The sequence below is a fragment of the Leptonychotes weddellii genome, chromosome 7 (assembly GCF_054177405.1).
Source record: "Leptonychotes weddellii isolate Sample4059 chromosome 7, ASM5417740v2, whole genome shotgun sequence".
In the NCBI taxonomy this organism is placed as follows: Eukaryota; Metazoa; Chordata; class Mammalia; order Carnivora; family Phocidae; genus Leptonychotes; species Leptonychotes weddellii.
The window spans coordinates 31,242,754-31,263,332 of record NC_138375.1 but is presented as its reverse complement, the minus strand read 5'-3'; the positions used below and the strand labels follow the sequence as shown (position 1 = coordinate 31,263,332).

The 20,579-nt window shown below is 41.3% G+C and overlaps 1 protein-coding gene and 1 long non-coding RNA gene across 6 annotated transcripts in view; one reads left to right on the top strand and one right to left on the bottom strand.

The window, feature by feature from the left end:
* The window catches only part of LOC145722572 (uncharacterized), a 7,610-nt gene extending 4,666 nt beyond the window's left edge, over positions 1–2,944 (top strand). For both annotated transcript variants that reach the window (XR_014146915.1, XR_014146914.1), the window contains one exon: positions 1,296–2,944. This is a non-coding gene — a long non-coding RNA (uncharacterized LOC145722572). The remainder of the gene's footprint in view (positions 1–1,295) is intronic.
* The window catches only part of NIM1K (NIM1 serine/threonine protein kinase), a 59,078-nt gene that overhangs the window by 11,494 nt on the left and 27,005 nt on the right, over positions 1–20,579 (bottom strand). For 3 of the 4 annotated variants that reach the window (XM_006729712.3, XM_081826096.1, XM_081826097.1), the window contains one exon: positions 4,066–5,080. In XM_006729712.3, coding sequence (XP_006729775.1) covers positions 4,066–4,357 — 292 coding nt within the window. In that variant the 5' untranslated portion in view covers positions 4,358–5,080. Of the gene's footprint in view, positions 1–4,065; positions 5,081–20,579 lie in introns of those variants that run through there. The other variant, XM_031024173.2, reaches the window with a different exon arrangement.

The following is a 20,579-nucleotide window of genomic DNA, read 5'->3' as shown; positions in this document are numbered from 1 at the left end:
CATTTCTCTGTTGCTCAGTGACCCGCCCTTGCGTTTTCTGTTGCTTAAACGTGCTCGTTGACCTGATTTTCCCCACTGCCTGTGCTTGGGGCCTCCCTCCCCTCTTCTGCACATGTGTCCCACAGCCAGAGGGTGACGCTGAACCTTTGACAGTGGGGCTACGCTGTGGCATGTCAGCTGTGAGGAGTGCATGTGGGTGAGGCCACCAACGCACCCAGTTTGCACAGCAGGAAAAGGCCATGTTCTCTGGAACTCAGGGAGCTAGGATTCAGTTGATTTGCAATACTGCAGATGAGAAGCCTGTGGCATTCGAGCAGGAAGTCACTACATAAATCTCCGTTGTTGTTGCTCATCTTTCTTCTGCCCTCCTCACTGAACAGCCTGTCTCCAGACTCAAGCCGCTTGCTTGCTCCTGGCTTGTGATCTCTCTGCTCAGCCTGTTATTGTCTCCACGGCGGACGTGTCCGTCGATTTGCTGTGCTCTCTGATACTCTCCCCTCCCAGAGACACTGGTTGGGACCTCAGGCTCTGCTGACACGGCTGTGGGACGCGTGACCCTAGAGGCTGCCGCTGACCTGACGTGGGCATGCCCTTGAACTCAGCGGAGGCCTCTCATTGGTAGCCTGTCACTGGTTGGCTGGGGAGCAATCACATTCTCTCTCTTTAAAATGGGAGCTGGCCCAGGATAAAACTAGCGGTAAGGAGAAGGGTAATAATGCCAGGACACCATGTAGACATGGGACCGGCAACCACCATTCCTGGCCAGGAGTCTTGTGACAGCTACACAGAGAAAGCCACTCTGCAGAATGAAGTCTGAAGATGGAACACTTTCATCAAGGGAAGTAGAAATGAAAAACCGTGAGGCCCCAGAGAAAGAGGAGATGGAGAGAGCACGATCTTGCCACTCACTCTGCTTCCCTGCTGTGGGTGCACAGAATTCCCCTGTCCACGATGCCCCCCCTTTCCACGTGAGCTAATTTGCGTAGGCTTCTGTTCCATGAACCCAATGATATGTGACTCAGCAGGCCCAAAGAACCTAGACTTTTCTGAAATCAGATTAATAATAGCATTTAATGAATATTTACTGTGTGCCCTGTCTAAGCATATGGTAGATATCAATACATTGCATGTTTAAATTTTATTCATGAAGAAATTGAGGCACAGAATGATAAGGTCACTTGTTCGGTGTCGCGCAGCAAGAGATAAAAAGAATAGGAAGTTCCACCCAGGCCTCCCTGATTCCAAAGCTAGGATCTTTCCACAATATTTATTGCATGCCCTTCTGCTACTTAAAGACACAGCTGTCACTGAGACCCTGAACAGGGAGAAGGACTGGCAGAAAGGAGGCTGCAAGATGAACCCACGCTAATTCTGCAAGGCGGGAGGACTAGATGAGGTCAGTGTTTCCCAAAGTGGAGCCTGTAACACTCATGGGGCACGGAATGATTTTCATGCAGGGAAACTGAATCACAGCATAAAAACATCATCCCCGTTTGAGTTATTCTTTAATTCTCCTAAGTAAGGCAAAGAGAAAGTCTCAGATTGGTTGTTGGTATGTTTTACTTCTGTTACTTGGCAATTTTCCTTGACAACTTCTTGAAAGTTTCTAATTAGCAAGAGTCAATCTTAGAAGTTCTCACCATACACACAAAAATCCTAACTCTGTGAGGTGACAGATGTTTTAAGTAACCTCATTACAGTAATCATTTTGCAATATATACAGATAGAAAATCACTATGATGCATATCTTAACCTACCCAATGTTACATGTCAATTATGTCTCAATAAAACCGGGAAAATACATAAATAAATAATAAAACTTTTACATTTGTTTCCATTCTACCGGTTTTTTACCATTACCTTCTATTCATAGCAAGTGACATTGGTTTTTCATTATTTAAATAATATTACACTTCCTTTTGAAGTAAGTTTATTTAAGTAAAAAAATCGAGTTGTACCAATGATGGTTTCTCTGTGCCATGTACTTTGCATGTCATTTCTGATTTTCCCAGCAATTCTAAGAAAAGAATCATTATCTCTATTTTATGGCTGAGGCAATGAGGGACCACAGAGTAAGTGCCCAGTAAGAGACTGAAGCAGGATCTGGAACAATTTGCCCGATTCTGAAGTGCCTGTTCTCCACACTGCCGCATGCTGCCTCCTCACCACTGGAATCCAACACCTGAACCCACACTCGGGAAACAGCTCCAAGTTGGCCACTTGGCGGCGTTCGCTCGGACTTTCGCCTCGCAGCCTCTCTGCTGCACTGGACACGCTCTCCTTTCTGGGCTCCTCTCCCGGTTTGTCTTTACCCACCTTCTCCTCTCCCCTTCCTGAACATGCTCCTCCTCTCCCTGTGTCTTAGCTCCATCTTTCATTCTTGCTCCAGACCATGGGTCCCAATCAGATTCGCGTTACAGCACTAGATCTACCTCTGTGGGTAAAGTCAGCACGGCCCCTGGCTGCATTCTGTACGTGAGGAAGCAGAGGCTCCCAGAAGTACTGGCATTTACCAGGGCAAGTCAGGTGAGCAGCCGAGACGTGAGGACGTGTGGACCGAGACACTTGGGCTCTGAGCAAGATGGAAGGAGACTTGGAGCTCCAGTGACTTGGGAATATGTGTGCACATGTGTGTGTATGTGAGGGTGCTTCTTATGTAGGGGCCGAATATAGGGATGGGATTGGGGGTCAGAGGAGAAAAGAAAACAAACGACAACTCTAATATAAAAGAGCAGCCCCAGGGGCGCCTGGGTGGCTCAGTCGTTAAAGCATCTGCCTTCGGCTTGGGTCATGATCCCAGAGTCCTGGCATCGAGCCCCACGTCCAGCTCCCTGCTCAGTGGAGAGCCTGCTTCTCCCTCTCCCACTCCCCCTGCTTGTGTTCCCTCTCTCGCTGTGTCTCTCTCTGTCAAATAAATAAATAAAATCTTAAAAAAAAAAAAAAAGCGGCCCTGGGGCCAAGGTGAGAAAATGTCAGTACAGAACTCGCAGGGACAGGGGAGTCTGTGGGTTTTAGGAAGTTGGTAAATTATACCAAGTTGCAAGTGTTCTTTTCCTGCCTTACACTCCCTAATGATCATCTCCAGGCTTCAGCTAAGTTTCAGGTGACATGGGGAAGTGCCCACACTGGGCTGGGCCAGCAAAGGGCTGCTGGGCTCTCTGCATAGTTCCAGCCTGAGGGCAGAGTGGTGGGTGCTGCTGGTCTGGGGTCCAGAGTGTCCGGAGCCAAGCCAGCATGGGTCTTTGGTAGAAGCAAGGAGCCAAGCAACAATGAGAAGTAGTACAGAGTAGACCAGAGCAGAGAAGGTCCTGAGATCCAAAGCCTTTTCCCCAAATATAACAGAAGTAGCAGCCTTGAGTAAGGAGGGGGGCCTGAACCCTGCTATCCACTGACAGTGGCGACCTGGGAGGCCTCCTGTGCCATCCTGTCTTTCTCTCTCTCTCACACACACAGAGGTTATAACTAAGGACTTGGGGGGTGCCTGGGTGGTTCAGCCGTTAAGCATCTGGCTTCGGGTCAGGTCATGATCCCAGGGTCCTGGGATCGAGCCCCCTATCCGGCTCTCTGATCCGCGGGGAACCTGCTTCTCCCTTTGCCCCTCCCCCTGCTTGTATTCCCTCTCTCGCTGTCTCTGTCAAATAAATAAATAAAATCTTAAAAAAAAAAAAAATAAGGACTTGGAAGACGAGTTGCCTGGGAACCAGCCACACCCCACTCCAGTTCTCCAAGGCCTAAACTGGAGAGGACAGGGTCCCCTCAACGTTGAGTGAGTTCATCCACATGGTACAATAGGAGAGTTTTTAGAGTTAAAATCTTTCAAGATTGAACTGCCGACACTATATTTAACGTCTTTGGATCTCAGTTTTTTCTTATCTGTAAATGGAAATAAAGATACTGACCTCACAGTGTTCCTGTGAAAATCAACTGAGGGAACAATGGAAGGTGTGTGACCCTCAGGGCCTCGGTGATGTCGCTTCACCTGCTGCCCTGGCCCTGGCCTCCTAACCCCTTCCCCAGACCAGCTCCCAATACCACGGGAGATGATCCTGGAAGGTCAGATCCTACCTTTGGTTAGGGAGTGAATCCCGAGCTTGACTTGGGAAAAGTTCCCACTTCCAATTTCCCCTCGGATTCGGTAGAAGCCAATCCGTTTCCCCAACGTGATCTCTCTCACCACCTTCTCATCCTGGGACATGTCCTGTGTCAGCTTCTCAAAGGGTGTCAGCTGACAGGGCTGCCCCTCCTCCTCGTCCTTGCAGCGCTCCCCCGGACCGCCGCTTTCCACGCTCTCCCGCCGATCCCACCTGGCATAGTGGGGTGTCACCAGGCCGCCTCCATTCGCGTACACCGCAGTCATCGTCCACCACAGGCTCACATCTCCGTCTCGGCCGAGAGGCACCGATGGAAGGCCACGTGAGGAGCAGCGCCAAGGGCCCAGGGCGTGGGTGCGGGGCGTTAGGGCCTGCCGGAGCCCCGTGTCCCTGGCAGCTGGCCTGCCGGAGGCACGTAGTCTCGTGGCTTCAGGGAGAGGAGGGCGGAGGCGAACAGGTGTGCAGAGCTTGCCCAGCCAAGCCAAGAGCTGCTCCCCTCACTGCAGACATTTCGCACCTTCCTTCACAGTGCACTGCCCAGCTCTCACTGTCCCAGCACACACACATCCAGTTACCATAACCACTTCCCTGATCGGGCTCCAGGAACCTTCTGGCTGCCCATGCGGTCCGATGCTCTGTGGTAGGTGACCGCGTCCCAGGACAAAGGCTCCAGTTTGCTATTTCCTTTGATGGCCCGAGAATCTTCCACTCTGGTGTGTGAGAGCTCCAGGGAGGCCCCCAGGTCCTTGCTGCTGGCCTTCGGCTCCCACCTCCTTCATTTTGCACTTCTCCTGCTGGCGAGTCACAGGCCCCGGGGACCCAATGATCTGGACCCCAGGAAAGAAGAAACTTGCAAATCAGCCTTCTGGTCACACGGGCTACCAGAGAAGGATTAAGTCCCTGCAATGTCACTTTAGCCGGCCTTTATTTAGATGAGCCTTCCTCTAAGCCGTGAGCTGTCTCAAAAATTTGGCAGGTGCTGATTCATCCTAAGAACAGAGAATAAGAAATTTTATTAGCCTACGCTAATGTACGGTACAAGATTTATAATGAAATGAAACTGCCTTGTAAGCATCAATCTAAAAAAAAAAAAACACTACACAAATTTCAGTTATGATTCTCAGTAGTAAATGCTTGATTATATATGATTTACTAAGAAGTAAATGTATACCCCCCCCCACTCCTCAATCTACATTTTAGAAAAGCCCTCACAGCCTGTAAATATTTTTAGCAAAACTATTTTTCTGTTTCTTGATATTTAGGAAAATATGCATGTTGCCTTGAATTGCTTTAAAGCCAGACTTTTAAAATAATAATATGGTACTAATGATGATAAAGATTTCCTATTAATATCAGTTTTCAAAAATTCTTACATTGATTCAAATAACAATGTGTTATATTTCCTGTTACACTGTATGTTCTTGTACAATTTTTCCTATATTGGTTGCTCCCACTCTTTATGTGCTATTTGATAACAAAGGCTAATTTTTCTCCTAGGCTTATTTTCTGGGTATTTCTGATCAGGTGTTAGCCTCCAGGCCTGAGAGGTCATTCTGAAGGTGCAGAAACCGAGGGTAGTGTTGCTGGAGGGCTAAAGCCTATGGCATCCTCAGTGAAGAAATACTGTCCAGCAGGAACATCTTCATGACTTTTTCTACTGCACCCTCCAGTAAAAAATAATCACTTTCTGAATTCCCACTGCCCTTTGTACATTTTCTAAAATGCCTTATATCCATGAAAGTGGGCACTGGGTTTAATTCATCTGTATGTTTTGCTCCCCTCCTCCCTCCCTCAGCATGGAGCCCAATGTTCTACATAAAGAAGGTGTGTTGAACTTGATTTTTTGGACTTGAGCATTCTGAACCAAAACCCGAGTGAACACGAGAGATTACCTTGGAAATGTGAATTCTGAATTCTGTTTGATGATATCACATTATTACAATTAAGTACAGAGTTGCTTATATTATTATTGTGGTTAAATATGGGGTTGCCAAATAAGATAAGGACAGGAAAGAGTAAACTGCCACCCAGCTCTGTTCCTCTTTTGGGACAGGGAGACAGGAAGCTGGAAGAAGGGTAAGGGATAAAGGTTTAAAAGGGACCAGGTATTAGTAACCACACACATCTCTAGGTTAGAGTCTGATTAGGATGTTTTAAAAGATGTTCTTAAGATAAAAGATCCTTAATTAAGTTGAGGAAAATCTAGTCACTGGTTCTTAAGTTTTCTGGGGTCACGTGCTCCTTTGAGATTCTCATGGAATCTATGACCCAATCCCCTAGAAATAAAAAGCATGCACACATAATTTGCATCCAATTTTAAGGGGTTAACAGACCCTTTGAAACCCATCCTCAGATTAAGAATCTCTATGAAGATCAAGTGGCCCTACATTTCCTCAGATCCCTGGCAGTTACCACACAGATGAGAAGTGGAGTAACATTAATTATAACATTATAATTCTGCAGCTTTATAAACTAATCACGCTGTCCCAACATTTACTTGAATTATCTCAGAAAGCTTATTTCAGTCCATATTTCCAAGGCCAGAGGTACCTTCTACTGGCTGTTAGGATTCCTGGCCCACCTTCTTGTGGAGGTGAAAGCTTAGTCAGAATTCCACCATCGCAGCACTGGGAGTTGTTACTGGGCTGCTTAGAAATGCAAAGTCTCCCCCATTTCTGCTCCTTCCAAAGGATCAGCTCTCCCCAAGACCCGCACCTCACCCATGCCTCCTGGAGCCTGCTCTGACTCCCCATGCTTGTCCAGGACTTTTCTGCTTTCCTGGGTCCCACGTGCTCCTGATTTGGGCTCTGTTTCTTGAACTCCATTCAAGCCAGGGATTTACAGTTGGGATTTAGACTTGCTACCCAGATTAACTTCAGGCGCCCCCAGGAATTCCTCCCCTCTCTCCTCCTAATTTGACACAGAGGGTCAGGCACGATTGTCAAGTGTCAGGCTTTATCTTGCATTGCATACCCTCTACCTGCAAATTAAATTTCTTACACAATGGCCTTGAAACCAACTGTCTTGCCTTAATGGCTAAGGAGATAGTTAATCTTCTGTTAAGATCAGATAAAAGACGTTTTTGCAATTTTGAAAATGTTGGGGTGGATTTGTATTGAGGATGAATTACAACTTGCTGAAACATGTAGCAAGCCAACTAGAAAAATTTTGAACCCCTAACTCATCCTACTCCAAAACAAATTCCAAATAGGTCACCTGAGTAAATGTAAAACAAATGAAACCATAAAATATTAGAAAAAATTAAAAAAAAATTTTTATGATCTCAGAGAAGGCCATAAAAGAAAACATTAGATTTGACTACATAAAATGATAACTTTGTTTGCCAAAAGGTAGCATAAACAAATAAGGCAAATTATTATTATTTTTTAAGTAGGTTCCATGCCCAGCGTGGAGCCCAGTGTGGGGCTTGAACTCACGGCCCTGAGATCAAGACCTGAGCTGAGATCAAGAGTTGGACACTTAACTGACTGAGTCACCCAGGTGCCCCAAATTTTAAAGCAAATTAAATGACAAACTGGAAAAGCTTGCCAACATATATGATAGACAAAGTTCTGATTTTTAGATAAACGATTTTTACAAACTGATTAGAAAAATACCAATATCTCCCCCCAAAAATGATAAAGAACATAAACAGACATTTCACAGAATATACAAATGGGTCTATAATATAGACAAAGATGCTCAGCCTCACTTACAACCAAAGAAATGCACATAAAACTACACTGAAATTAGATTTTTTACCAATAAATTTGGAAACTATGAAAACTTTTTTTTCAAGGTTTTATTTATTTATTTGACAGAGAGAGAGAGAGCACAAGCAGGGAGAGCAGCAGAAGGAGAAGCAGGCTCCCCACTGAGCAAGGAGCCCAATGCGGGGGCTCGATCCCAGTCCCTGGGATCATGACCTGAGCTGAAGGCAGATCCTTAACCGACTGAGCCTTCCCGGGCACCCCTACAAAAACGTTTTTGATAATGCACCGGCGAGAGAGGCTTTGGGGAAACAGGGACTCTCATTCATTGCTACTGAGAGTATAAAGTGGTACAAATGCTTGGAGGGCGATTGGGCTGTAACTAGGAAAGTGCAAGCGTACGTACCGTTTGCCTCAGTAATACCACTTCTAGAGTTAACTTATGCACGCTGCACAAAAATATACCTATTTCTAATATAAGGATTGCTAGATTGATATACACTACTGCATTGTTTTGCAGCAAAAACTAGAAATTGTGTTATGTGACCATCAGTAGGGAACTGGTTAAATAAACGACCATCTGTATATAATGGATTACTATGCACTTGCGGAAAAGAATGAGTTACAATATCCAAAAAGTACTGTGAAGAGATCAGTAGAATATATATAAACGTGATGTCAGGAGCGAGAGAGAGAGGAAGGCACCCCTAAGGACCTGCATCTGAGGAAAAGGACTGGGCTGGGGTCCAAAGTGAGAGAAAGGTGTACTTCTCACTATTTACTCTTTTACCTGATTTACATTTTTCCCATGTGCATGTATTTACACTTAAAAAAGAAAACAATTAAAAATATGTAATGTGTTGTCATCTTACACAATAAGTTTGCTTTATTTTGGTTATGCAGAGAAATTACTACACCTAATTCTCTAATATCTAATGGATTGTTTTTTAAAGTCAAAACATAATTAGGAATTCTGATTAAATACAGAAAATTTTATACTTTCATTTATTTCTACTTCCTTCCAAAAACCACAATAGGAATAGGAGGAAAAAGGGCATAAACTCACAAGGACAAAGAGAATAAGAGACAGGAGAGCAGCCGATGTGAGATGTCAACATGTTTCTATGGGGTTGGAAAGCAAATTGAGGAGCAGTAATTTGGCAAAGACAGTGACAAAAACTGCAACGTCTATCTCGTTGACATGCCACCGAGATTCACCTTTCTGAACACTCGAAAGACTTCAAACTCTGAGAGACCAAGTGCCTCCACGTTTGGAGAAATGAAGCAGACCAAAACACACGGGAATTGTTTGAAATGTGGAGCAGTTAAGATCCCCAGCCCTTTTTCAAAGCCAGCTTGTTACTTTCTCCTCCTACCCACAGCCCAGCTCAGGAGTGCAAGGCCCAGGACAGAGGGTTCAGTCAGACTCCGAGTTGTGGGGTCCCCCATCGCCTTCTCTCCGTACCCCCGCACTCTGAGTTTCCAGAATGGAGAGAAACACGTGGAGAATCTTCCAGGTAGGGGATTCCTCTTTTCTTTCTTTTTCTTTCTTTCTTCTTTCTTTCTTTCTTTTTCTTTCTTTCCTTTCTTTCTTTCTTTCTTTTTTCTTTTTCTTTTTCTTCCTTCCTTCCTTCCTCTTTCTTTTTTTTTTATTAAGTAAACTCTATCCCCAACGTGGGGCTCAAACTCATGACTCTGAGATCAAGAGTCACCAGCCAGGTGCCCTGGATTCCTCTTTTGGATAAACTAAATAGCTCAAGAGGAAAGATCTCCTGAAACCAGTATTTGCAGATTCTTCAACACAAAAGCTGCCTGACCACCTGGTGCCCCGGTTCACTTGCAGGCAGGGGGCTTCCAATCAGATTTTAGTGCCTTCTGCTTTGAATGAATGTCCAGTCGAGAAGCACCAGACACCCGAGGAAAGGCTCCAAAATGAAAGAAAGAAACCATCCTCAATCAAAACAACAAAAACCAAAAGGAACATGAAACAGAGCAATGCAGGAAGCAGAAGACCAAAGAAAAGATATTGCATCTATAAAAAACAGGACAAAATGCTAAAAGAAACAAACACAAACCCTCAGAGAACCAAAAAGAGCTCTTTTTGAAAGTGAAATTAAATAATTTGATTGAAGATTTGTTAAAAAAAAAATCTAGAAGACATGAACAATAGAGAAAAAAAGAAAATTAGGTAATCAACTCAGGAAATCTAACAACTAATTATTAGAATTTCTAGAGTTGCACTATTGTATCCCCAGTAAAGTAAGACATGGTGCCTATTGTACTTGAATTGCCAACAAATTTCAGAAATTTCAAAAATAGTAATGAATAAGGGAAAACTCCAGATTCTCAGATATTCCAATAGAATAAAAAAAATAGAAGAAAAAAAATCTAATGGAAAGATAAATACCATTTGGGTAAGTGTATAATGAATACTGTTTTTATTTTACATAATTTTTCCCCTAAAGACTTTTCTTAGATGTTTGGAAATAGAAATCCTGGTTATAGGTTGTGGGGTTGCTATAAATAGCTTATTTTCAGATTACTTTCTAGGAGTGTTCCAAAACATCAAGTTACATCATGCTGAAAATATGCAAATGATGGAAATAGTGACATACCTAACTGCAGATGAAATCACCCTTTTCTCAGATGCATTTGTTGGGGGCTTTACCTTTTGCCCTTTTGATTTTGACCAATTTTTATGGACATAAATGAGAGCTTAGAAACCCAACCAGCCAAAAACATGGAGTCACATCACTGTAGATCAAAGCTTCTGGAGGAGGCAGACCGGTCTTTAATTATTAGCTTACTGTTGCTGAATAGCAACGCATTAAATAAGATTAAAGAAAACAGAACTTACTTAGTAATTCATTCTCTTGACTTGCAACCCACTGGGAAGAGTATATCAAAGAAAACTGTCTGGCCTTTGTTCTCTTTGTCTGAGTTTAAATTACAAAACTTCTGCACAAGGTTTTCAGACAACCTTTTCATTGGCCGGCAAGGACAGGCACTGGTTTGCTTAGAGGAAAAGCTGGGTTTTCTCTGTGTGGCACAGGATCCAATGATAGACAAATTCCATTTAATCCCTTTTCAGGCACGGTGCACCCTCAGGGAGGATCTTGAGGAAATAGGTTTCATTTAAAAATATATTTTACCACTTAAAAATCATTTGTACTGCCTTAGCTTTTGGCCTGAGCTCTTTATTTCTCAACACACATGTCAAGATCTTCATGGGGGGCCATTGGGAAATTTTGAAGCAAATGAAAAATCAATGTGAACTGGGTGTGCCCTAGGGATGAAGAGCAGTGTTGTTCCTAACAGTACCTCTCACCCTGCTTGATCTTACAGGCTACTTTACCAGCCACTCAGCCCAGGTCTCCCCCATTCCACTTACATCCACCATCCATGCTCAGTCCACCCAGTCTGACGAACTTACTACATCAGCTCTCCCCACATGGAGTTCTACCACACGTGAGGTTCCCTCAGCCATCAAGGTCAACCTCAACCATCAAGGTCACAGACTCAAATACCTCGAGGACCAAGCAGGTGTTCTATGGGGCTTAGTGTAATGCCCAAACCTTGCTTAGTGCCTATCCCAAGCATGATGAAGAAGCCCACATTCAGTTCTAGCCAGAGTAGTTATGCTAGAATGCAGGCTTATTTTCACCTGGACTTTTGTTTAAAAGCAGCTGGAAATCAAGAATTTTGGTGAACGCTCTCAATTTTTAAATGGTGGATTAAATTTTTTAAAAATACTCTGTGGCCAAGGAAAACTGAACCATCAGGCGAGATTTGGCATTCAGGTTGTCAATTTGCTGAGTCTGCTCTAGGTTTTCTAGGAACATCACCAGAAGAAAAGGGGAGGGTCATCCAAAGGTCCACAGTCAAGGTCACCTGGGAGTGACACATATGATACCACTCAGCTATCTGCATTAGTACTTTACAGTCTTGTATTTAAAACACACACACACAATCTGTTTTGTTCATTTGCTTGTTTGATTCAGCGTTCTTGAAGCTTATTTAACTGTCTAATTCATTCTCACAGAATATCTTTTTGTTGTTAGCATTTTTCTTTTTTCTTTTTTTTACAGATTTTATTTATTTATTTGACAGACAGAAAGATAGAGTACAAGCAGCGGGGGAGTGGCAGGGAGAGGGAGAAGTAGGCTCCCCACTGAGCAGGGAACCCGACGTGGGGCTCGATCCCAGGACCCTGGGATCATGACCTGAGCCAAAGGCAGATGCTTAACCAACTGAGCCACCCAGACATGCCATGTCATTGGTATTTTTCTTACAACTCTGCCCTCAGAGTTAGACAAAGCTATAAAATACTCAACTATCCATTAAATACCTGTAGGAATTTGGGTCCCAAGAATAAAATTAGTAAAACTATTCAGTATAGAATGAAACAAACAAACAAGCAAAAAACGGATTTAGTTGAGTTTATCCACAAATGTGGCAGGCTGGCTGGGAGATGCCTACTTCTGTGACATCTAGAATGACATAGTTACTTAGTGATGAAGTATCTTTTAACCTTGGGAAGATTTATCATCAAAACCAGAAATGTTTAAGAGACTCAAATCTCATAGTATTAATACTTTTGTTTTGATGATGTATGGAGTTAGTATTTTATGTACTTGCAATGTGAAGAAAAGTTAACAGAATAAATAACAAAAAGCTTGGTGATTCTAATTTTAAATGAAGAATTGAATAATTGGTTTAGATTTATGGTTTTGAGTTGAAATTTTATTGTTCATAAATAGCATAGGAATGTATTTAAGAAAATGTAAGGTTTACCCTGTTTATATGTATAAATCATTATATTTATAAAAATTAGTATTTTGGAAGTATTTTGTTAATCAAATAAAATACTTTAAAAGGAAATGAACTAAATTATAGATACAGTTTAAAAGCTTTAAGTGGGATCAAACATTAATCTTTAAAAATGATTGTTAGGGACGCCTGAGTGGCTCAGTCGTTAAGTGTCTGCCTTCGACTCAGGTCATGACCCCAGGGTCCTGGGATCGAGTCCCACATCGGGCTCCCTGCTCAGCAGGAAGCCTGCTTCTCTCTCTCCCACTCCCCCTGCTTGTATTCCCTCTCTCACTGTCTCTCTCTCTGTCAAATAAATAAATAAATAAATAAATAAATAAATATCTTAAAAAAAAATGATTGTTAGATGAGAAACAGGACGACTTTTTTACACCAAGTACAAAAATAAGCTCAAAATGGATTAAAGACCTAAATGTGAGACCTGAAACCATAAAACTCCTAGAAGAAAACATAGGGGTAACTTCTTTGACATCGATCGGCCTTAGCAACATTTTTCTAAATATGTCTCCTGAGGCAAGGGAAACAAAAGCAAAAATAAAAAGCTTTTGCACAGTGAAAGAAACCATCAACAAAACAGAAAGTCAACCTACTGAATGGGAGAAGATATTCACAAGTGATATAAATGATAAGGGGTTAATATCCAAAGTATATAAAGGTCTTATACAATCCAACAGGGAAAAAAACCCACAAATAATCTGTTTAAAAATCGGCAGGGGACCTGAATAGACATTTTTCCAAAGAAGACATACAGATGGCCAACCGGCACATGAAAAGATGCCCAACATCATTAATCATCAGGGAAATGCCAATGAAAACCACAATGAGATATTATTTTACACCTGTCACAATGGCTAAAATCAAAAGGACAAAAATATTGGCGAGGAGTTGAAGAAAAAGGAACCCTCATGCACTATTGGTAGGATGGTAAGGATGGTGCAGCCACTGTGGAAAACAATATATGGAGGTTCCCCTAAAAACAGAAATACCGTATGATCCAGTAATTCCACTACTAGGTATTTACCCAAAGGAAACAAAAACGCTAATTCAAAAAGATATATGCATCCCCAATGTTTATTGCAGTGTTATTTCCAGTAGTCAAGATATGGAAGCAACCCAAGTGTCCATCAATAAATGAATGGATAAAAATGTGGTTTATATATACAATTATTAAGCCATAAAAATCACTAAGCCATAAAAAAGAATGAGATCTTGCCATTTGCAACAATATGGATGGACCTAGAGGGTATAATGTGAAGTGAAATAAGTCTGACAGAGAAAGACAAATGCCTTACGATTTCACTTATATGTGGAATCCAAAAAACAAAACAAATAAACAAAAAGCAGAAACAGACCCACAAATATGGAGAACAAATTGATGGTTGCCAGAGGGGAGAGAGGTGGAGGGATGGGAAAAGGGGTGAAAGGGAGTGGAAGATACAGGCTTCCAGATATAGAATGAATAAGTCACACGGATAAAAGGTACAGCATGGGGAACATAGTCAATAGTATTGTAAAAATGTATAGTGACAGATGGTAGCTAGACTTGTGGTGAGCATAACATAAGGTATAGACTTGTTGAATCACTATGTTGTACAACTGAAACTAATGTAACACTGTGTGTCAACTCTAAGTCAACTAAATAAAAACAAAGTTCCAGAAAAAATAATTGTTAGATGAAATGATACGTTTGGGATGTGCTTCAAAATAACCAGGAGTGGAGGGAATAATGGAAATTTAAATGATACAAGATTAGCCATGAATTGATCATTTTTGAAGCTGGGTGATGAGCACATGGAAGTTTTTAACATTCTTTGTACCATTTTTCTATCTGTTTAAAATTTTCTATAATGTTATTTTTAAAAGGATTGTTAAAATTTATTAGATCAAAAATATATTTGTAATTTTAAAATGTTAGATATTTTACAACAGTGATAAATGGATGGATGGATGAATGACATGACATGACATGACAGTCCTGTGATGTGGGGTATTGTCATCTCCTTTGCATAGATCAAAACAAAAACAAAAAACAAAACTAAGCCTGACTAAAGTTCAAGTTGCTTTTGCCAACAGACACATGAAAAGATGCTCAACATTACTCATCAGGGAAATGCAAATCAAAACCACAATGAGATATCACCTCACACCTGTCAGAATGGCTAAAATCAGAAACACAAGAAACAATAAGTGGAGGATGTGGAGAAAGCACATTCTTGTGCACTGTTGGTGGGAATGCAAACTGGGGCTGCCACTGTGGAAAACAGTATGTAGGTTCCTCAAAAAAGCTAAAAATAGAACTACCCTATAATCCAGAAATTGCACTAGTGGGTATTTATCCAAAAATACAAAAAAAAAAAAAAACCCCAAAACAAAAAACCACTAATTCAAAGGGATCCATGCACTCCATGTTTATTGTGACATTATTTACAACACCCAAATTATGGAAGCAGCCCAAGTGTCCATTGACAGATGAATGGATAAAGAAGATGTGGAATATAAAATATAATTCACTGAATAATCCATCATTCAGCCATATTATTGAATATGTATATGAATATTATTCAGCCATAAAAAATAAGGAAATCTTGCCATTTGCAATGACATGGAAGGAGTTAGAGAGTATAACGCTAAGTGAAACAAGTCAGAGAAAGACAAATACCATATGATTTCACCCATATGTGGAATTTAAGAAACAAAACAAGCAAAGGGGAAAAAACAGAAAAGAGACAAACCAAGAAACAGACTCTTAACTACAGAGGACAAACTGATGATTACCAGAGGGGAGGTAGGTGGGGAGATGGGGGAAATAGAGGGAGATTCAAGAGTACACTTATCATGATGAAAAAAATAAAATTATTTTAAAAATGGAAATACGTATTTAAGTCAAAAGAAAAGGAAGCTGCCTTTGATTTCTTGACTATTAGCTCCATGAGGATGAAGATTGTGTAAGTAAGGCTTGTAACATGTAGAACCAGGAATTTTAAACACATAAGGAAGAGAATGCTGTCATGCTCCATAGCAGAAACCCAAGGCCTTCCCCGTAAAGATTTTAATCTCATCTGTAATTCATTTCCAAAACACAAATCTTCCCATCTCCTCTGAGGAACTATGCCAGCCTCTAAACAAATAAGAAATGACATTAAGGTACAGGATGGATAAGGAATAGCCTTAAGGTGCAGGATGGAATCATGGATTGACCCACAAGCAGGTGGCCCTGAGCAGAAAAACAAAATGTTTTGTCTCCTCAGAAATAATGAATTTAGGAAACACAGTGTGGGAACGTTCATGCCTATTTGCAGCTCATTTATTTTTAGGGGTCTAAAAATATTTGCAAGTCAAAGCAGAAACTGCTCTTTTGCTGCCTTAGAACTTTCTTCAACTCTGATATAGTATGTTCACTAGGAAGCAGGGAATAATGTTTGAGTGTTGGCCTCAGGAGAAATAGGAAAACATTGTCCTTTTCTATTTGAGCAGAACTCAAGAAAGTTAGCCTGACAGGAGGCTGGAGGGCGAGGGTCAGGGAAAGGGAGAACAGTGTTCCAGAACAAAAGCTCTTACTTTTACCATATAAAAGGTTCAGGTGGATTTGGAACCTTGATGACGAGCCTCCCATACCTCAGTGATCCCTTCACACTGACAGTTCTTAAATATTTACCCAATAGTAGAGGTAAGTAAGGGTAGTGATGACAGGGAACAGGACAGAAGTCATCAAACATGAAAAAGTGAGCTCATGTCAGCATACAATGGCAATCTGAATGAACAGAATAGAGAATTAAAAAAAAAAAAGATCTTGTGGATTATGGAAATTTCCCATGTAATAGACATGGCATTCTAAACCACTGGCAAAAGATAAATGATTCCATACGGGGTGCTTGTGGAGACTGAGCCAACAGGTGGTTCAGGTAGGCTTCCGCTCTCCCAGCACCCCAAATTCTCCCATCAGATTCCCCCATTCTCTGATACTCATGTTTTCTTAAATTAATGTAAACTTCCATGCAAAAAAACACAGAGGCTGACACCTTTTCTGGTAAGATTACTATCCCAAGACACATACATATAGAAATTGGAGAGTCACTACTGGGTGTTTGGACACGCACATATGCATATATGTGTCCATTTGTGTATTCACTGAAAAAGGTCTGGAAGAATATAGATTGAACTAGTGGATGACAACCTGGCAGGGATGGAGACAGGGAGTGGGTGGTGCAGAGTTGGGAGTAGTGAAGAGGATTGTAGTAGAGGCTGTTATTTGTACCCCCTCTATCTGTTCCCTTTCCTTCCCTCCCTTCTTTCCTTCCTTCCCTTTCTTTCTTTTTCTTTCTTTCTCTTTCCTTCCTTCCTTTTTTTCTTTCTCTCTCTCTCTCCCTTCCTTCCTTTCTCCCTTCCTTCCTCTTTCTCTTTCTTTCTTTCTTTCTCTTTCTTTTTCTATTCTTTTTCTTTCTTTCTTTCTTTCTTTCTTTCTTTCTTTCTTTCTTTCTTTCTTTCTTTCTTTCTTTCTTTCTTTCTTTCTTTCTTCCTTCCTTCCTTCCTTCCTTTCTTTCTTTCTTTTTCTTTCTTTCTTTCCCTTTCTCATAGCACTGATTCTTAGCCCCAGCCCACATCAAAATCACCACCAAACTTTTTTAAAATGCAGAAGCCTAGGCCCTGCTGCCAAAGATTCTGATTTCAGTGATCTTAGGAGAAGGCATAATTTTTTTGTCTGTTTTTGGTTTTGTTTTGGGGTTTTTTTTGGTCCGTTTTTAAGTTTCCCAGGTGATTGTGTTGCATAACCAGATATGAAAGCCATTATTCTACAACAGAAAAGTTTTATCTGGGCACCATGTTATCTTGCTGATGATGTAGTTCCCAGTCTCCCTTCTGGTTCAGCTTAGCCATGTGCCTGAGTTCTGGTCATCAGCTGTGAGCAAACATGACAAATGCAATTCCAGACTGTGCATTTAAAAGGGAAAAAGCATGTCATCCTCCTCTTCTTTTTTCCCTTCTTCTTGTTGGCTGGAATATGGATATGGTGGTGTAGATGGAAATAGCCATCTTAGACCAAGATGGAAGACATGCATTGAGAATGGCAGAGCCACAAGAGAGGAGGAACCTGGGCCCCCCTCGCTGTGCAGCCACCATATCAGCCTGGGATTTCTTACTTGTAGATTTGTTGTGAGAGAATTAAGATTCTACCTTCTTTAAGCCTCCATTGTTTTGACCTCTGTTAAAGAACCTAATATTTTTACAACCTGACGTTATACAATATTTATAGTGTTTACAAAATGAACTTGTTTCATTTCTTACTCCCTATGTTTCCATATTATTTGAAAGTCTTATAACATGTGTAATCACTTTAAAAATGAGAAGTGTATATATCCATAGAGAGAAAGTACTTGGGTCAAGGAGAGAATAAAAATTGCAGAGACTTCAGATAATGGTTTTCTGATATATCAAAATATTTCAAATTATTTATACCTTCATACAAAGAAAATTCACAAATATTTATTGAGGCCTGGTCATATGAAAGAAACTAAGGTGTGATACGAATAACTATGTCATTTTTTAAAAAGCACCATAATAAGTTACTTTTGAGGAACAAATTAATTTCAACAGAAAAATATCATCCATACTTTTCAGGTGATATTGTTAATCTAAATTTCATTGGTTGAAGTTTTGTTTGTATTTAACTTGATAGAATTTGTTTTGCTTTATAGCTGTAAGTATAAAGACTTAGGGTTAGAATGAGGTTAGGGTCTAGACCTTCCCACTAAATACCTGTGTGACCTGAAGCAAATCCCTTCCCCTCTCTGGGATTCAGTTTCTTTACTGGCAAGTGAGAGTAATGGACCCCGTGAGGTCTACAGAATCATTCCCTGACCTAAGGTTCTTGATTTTAACAATATCGGATGAATTCCAAAGCATCTGTGAAAATAAACCCTCTTGAAGTTCAAGTGTCACATTGCCCCCTTCTGGACCTTTGTAGCATTCACATGAATGAGATTATTAAAAATCCATAAGCCGACATGGACATGCTGAAATATTGTAGGTCAACTCTTTTCCCCTCACAAACAGTTTAGAAAGCCCAATTTGAAGGTTTTCCAATAGAATTATTACAAGACAACCCAGGAAAGGAGAAAGGGCAAAGGGCATCAAAGGAGTAGGTGTTGACAGCGGGGTGGGGCTGGACTCAGGAGAGTTTTACACACAGTAGTATCGCCTTCTCTTCCCCCCAATACGATAAATATTATTGGTTGGCCTTTATCAAATGTCTACTATGTACCAAGAACTAATTTTTTAACTAATTAAAAAAAATCCTTCCAACAACTCTTCCAGCTAGGCCAAGAATATCTGTGTCCTGAGTGGCTCCTGCTTCTTCCCACAATTTTACCCTTTTTCCTCTAAGTTTTCCCCATCCTGTGAAGATGGCTCCCTTCCCATTTCCTTCTAGAAGCATTCTTTGACTACTTCTTCCTGTGCCGCTACTAAGGAGACCTGCATCTCCTTAACTGGTCCTTGACTTCCAAGATTTTTTCACTTTGTGTGAGTCAGGCTTTCTCACAAACTCTCCTTGGGAACAGAATCCATGTGCAGGGCATCATGCCTCCATCACCGAGAACAGTGCTGCTCACACTGGGCTTGACAACACACAATATGACTATCTCTACTGCATCCTCCAGTTACTTCCTCTGTAGGGGAAATTGCTTGTATTTTGGGTGGTAATCTCTCATATTTACTCTAAAGTAGAAAAAACAAGCTTCTGATTTTCTTCTCCAAATGTGCTTCTTTCACACCTTGGTAAATGATCACAGATTGGTAAATGACAACACATCCTTCCAGCTAAAGCCAAACCCCTTGATTCTTCTTTTTACCTTATATCTCGTGTTCAATCTGTCAGCAAATCCTATTGGCTCTACCTTCAAAATATGTCCACAACACAGTCACTTTATCCCATTTTACCCAAATCACAATCATCCCATTATGACCACTGAGTCCAAGCCACAATCAGGTTTAATTGGATTATAGTAACGGTCTTTATAGCTCGTCTCAGAGCTTCTGTCTTTACTTGCCCCGTGCCAACCTCCAACATGGTCTGTCTCAAACAGGGCATCTAGGAAGATCCTTCTAAAAGATGTCAGACCATATTACTACTCTACTCAAAACCTTCTGATGGCTTCTCTTCTTCCTCAGAATAAAAGCCAAGACCCTTAAAATGTTCTTCCAAGCTCTGCCCAAGGTGGTCTTCCCTCTGGCATCATCTCCTCCAGTCTCCCTTTCACTCCACTGCACTTCAGCCACACCAGCCCCCTCACTCTTGCTGGACAGCAGCAGGCCTGCCTCCACCTTCTGCAAACTCCTACTGATCCTTTAAGGTCCACTTTAAGTGTCACCTCTTTCAGGAAGCTTCCCTACCCACCTCACCCTAAACCAGCTGGAGTTCTCCTTTGCACTTCCAACATCTGTGGCTAGCACTGTGGGTTGCTTCACCTTTTTGTACAATTACGACTTCTACATCAGACTGTTTATCTCATCAGATTGTAAACCCATAAGGATAGTGATTGTGTTTGACTTAGTTGGACTATATTCATGAAAGCCATAGTAATCAAGAAAGTGTGTAAGGATAGACCAATAGATCAAAATAAAGGGTCTAGAAATTGACCTACATATACATGGTAAATTGTTTTTCCACCAAGGCACCAAGCCAATTCAATGGAGAGAGGGAACACTTTTTTTTTTTTTTTAAACAAATGGTGCTGGACCAACTGGATATCTGTGCAAATAAAAGTTGAATCTTGACTTTTATCCTACACCATAACCAAAAATGAATTTGAGATGGATCACTGACCTAAACATAAAACCTAGGACCATAAAGTTTCTGGAAGTATACATAAGAGAATATATCCTGGACCCTGAAGTAGGGCAAGGTTTTGGACTAGATACGAAAACCACAAACCATAAAAGAGAAAAAAAT